This window comes from Convolutriloba macropyga, chromosome 7, assembly GCF_964194025.1.
Source record: "Convolutriloba macropyga chromosome 7, txConMacr16.3, whole genome shotgun sequence".
Classification (NCBI taxonomy): domain Eukaryota; kingdom Metazoa; phylum Xenacoelomorpha; order Acoela; family Convolutidae; genus Convolutriloba; species Convolutriloba macropyga.
The window spans coordinates 72,811,752-72,814,687 of record NC_134474.1 but is presented as its reverse complement, the minus strand read 5'-3'; the positions used below and the strand labels follow the sequence as shown (position 1 = coordinate 72,814,687).

The 2,936-nt window shown below is 37.6% G+C and overlaps 1 protein-coding gene across 1 annotated transcript in view; it reads right to left on the bottom strand.

Moving 5' to 3' along the window:
• The window catches only part of LOC142342516 (uncharacterized), a 40,828-nt gene extending 38,256 nt beyond the window's left edge, over positions 1–2,572 (bottom strand). Inside the window, exon 1 of the mRNA XM_075393863.1 lies at positions 1,814–2,572. Coding sequence (XP_075249978.1) covers positions 1,814–2,431 — 618 coding nt within the window. The 5' untranslated portion in view covers positions 2,432–2,572. The remainder of the gene's footprint in view (positions 1–1,813) is intronic.
• Between the last annotated feature and the right edge of the window lie 364 nt (positions 2,573–2,936).

Below are 2,936 nucleotides of genomic sequence, written 5' to 3'. Positions count from 1 at the left end.
ACCCTTGTCATTAAAGTACCAGTTAAAATGAAGTTGACAGTAAGGCCCACGGATATGGTAAAAATCGGTATAAAGCCAAATAGAACAATCTTCTGAATGTCTGCGCATATCGCCGACCGAAAAAACTAACGAGAAAGGTAACTGGGGTTAAAAAAGTAAAACATGGCGCAATGTACGACGAAAATTGGAAGGGGACAAAAAGATGAGCCGCAGGACGCAACCAGATGACACAAGTGCAATCTCATTAGTCAAATCAAACTTTTCACGCGCCCTAAGAGACCTTGTGCGGGTTAAACCACTTCCTCCCCAACCACCTCTGCCACAAAAAAACCCCCAAGGCCACAGAAAACTCAATATCAAATTTTCCAGTAGAGACAAAACCCAGCAAACGTTCAAGACGAGAGCTTGAATCCAACTAATCAACGGCGTCATGCCCTCCCCAAATGGAGGTTCCGAAGAAAAAGCAAGCGAGCAAACAAGCAACAATCAACTTCTATAGCTCAGTTTAGCTTATCTGCAATCAAGCCAGTTGGCCTGCGTTCATCAATTGTCCAAGGAATAGAGTTAATCGCGGAGCAAAGCGCGCCCCAGGAAAGCCAATTTGACGTTGGCATAATCATGCCACAAATAGCTCCTGCACTGCACATCTACATATCGCCAAACATAAGCGCCAGAATACTCAACGCCCTCGAAGTGGAAATGCAAACCAATTCTGATTGCCTCTAATTACTCAAAACTTGGAAAACAATTAAGCAAATATACTATTGGTAGCTGACAGTTACATATATTTTTTAAATTTCCTCTTATCATTCCAACTTCTAAACGAAGGAAGTTCATTAAAGCTAAACTTTCGTTAGCAAGGGGGATAAGTGGTACGCAAGTACCAATGTACCACTAACTCTGATTATTCCGTTGCCACTTCATCATTTTCTTCGCCTATTTCCACTTATAGTACTAGTTCACTTTGCCTCGGACTCATAATTTGTTTGTCTGTGATGTTCATTTTCATCACTTTTTCGTTCTTTAGACTTTCCATTTTTAAGACCTTTCACACATTTTTTTCATTCGGCGTTGTAAACAATTAGATCTCTTTATACCTTTCCTGTCAGCTGCCATGTTATTCAGTCTAAAAAAAAAAATTTTCCTGTCACCAGTTGTAATTCATTCTTCTAAATCATGCCTTGTATCTGCTAAGCGAATACAGATGTCTGATAACTTAGCCGAATCGCCCTGCGATTCAGATTAATCATACGGATAACAATGAGCCTGATCCGTAATTTGCTACGCGATTCAGCCTTCCATTCCAAAACTAATGATTCGCACCGCGAATCACTAAAATATCCTTTTGTACAGTAAGCGTGTATGACAAGGAGCTTTAAATATACAAAGTGTTTAATATTTTGATTTTTTTCGGGCATCAATTCTTGGATCAGATCATATGAAAATTTTTGCGTTGACGCACGATTTTTGGGGAAAAAGTAACACACGGTGAAATTGCAAACTATTTGAGTTTTCTCAGGTTTGGGCTCATGATTTTTTGTAACTCATGTGAAAATTCGAGTTTCCGAAATTTCTAATCAAGTTTATGTAAAATTACAAGGAAGTCTTTTGAGAAAAATAGGCAAAATTTCATGTGAAACTGAATGAAACTCACGTGTAGTCACGATAAAAACCCTGTGCTATCTCTTGATAAATTACACAAAATCTCTTGAAAACCATTTAGACTTTTTTACGCACGGCTTTTGTGTGTTATCTCACACGAGAATGATTTAGAGTTGACAGATAATACTCAACCATACCACATAATACTTACCTTGATGAGATCCGAACTGCAATTTTCATCAACAGCCACAGTCAGTGTTATGACGGCAACAACCTGCAGAAATCCACTGGACGACTTGATAACTTTGGTCATCAGCTCCTGGATTCCGATATCTCGCATAGACTGTTTGCAGTTGGGATTGAGTCGCATTACATTGTGGAGAACAACCAGACAACTTTCAAGTTTGTTTTTTCTCAATTCTTGTAATATATTCCCACCTTCCCGAGCAATCGCCCCAAAATTTTGCCTTGCTTCCTTAACCAAAATCTCGTGTAGCCCTTTTTCAGCCACGGAATCACAAATTTCTGGACTGTAGTTGGTAATATGCACAAATATGCTGATAGTTGTGCATGCTATTTCATCAAAATCTCTCTGAGATATATTTTGGGAGTTAATACTTGTGAAGATTTTTTTGGCCAGTTCCGCGAACTTCAATTCCGCAAGCTTGTCGGCGAAAAGCTTTCGATCAGTTTCCATGGACGTTTCTTCGTCTATTTTGCCCAAAGTATTCAATGCATCTTTCACTTTTGTCATGTTTGCTGATTTGAGGTCACGACAAGCTTTTTTGACAACGTCGTTGACAACAGACCAGTCAATTGGGGACGCCATTTCTGAGCGGTACTTCTATCGGATTAGATGTAAAAAACAGCTGTTTAATATGCAAATCATTAAAAAGCTCGCCGAATAAAACACGTATCGCAAAAAAACAGTCAAAACTATAGCTCGTATCAGCAGCTGCTTAGAAAACTCATCTATTTGTATATTTCTAAAAAAAACTAAAATTATAAATTTATAATGATATCACAGTTTACACTTTTCTCAAAAACATATGCTGTAACTATAAATATCATTATATTGTAACGTTATGTTTTTAAAAACTTAAAGAATATTGTTTAGCCAGTGCAGACAAAAGGCGATCTAATAATTACTAATACTGTAATGATAAAAAGCTAAGTACAAAAAATTATTGCCGATGTGTCAATTTGGCCAACATAAAACTTGATAGAGTATTGAAAATTTACCGATCAAGTCCTAAGAATGTTAAAATACAGTTGTTGAACAGTTAGCTTTTATTCTGGCCGACTTAGTGGGAGAAGGAACTATACACTCTATT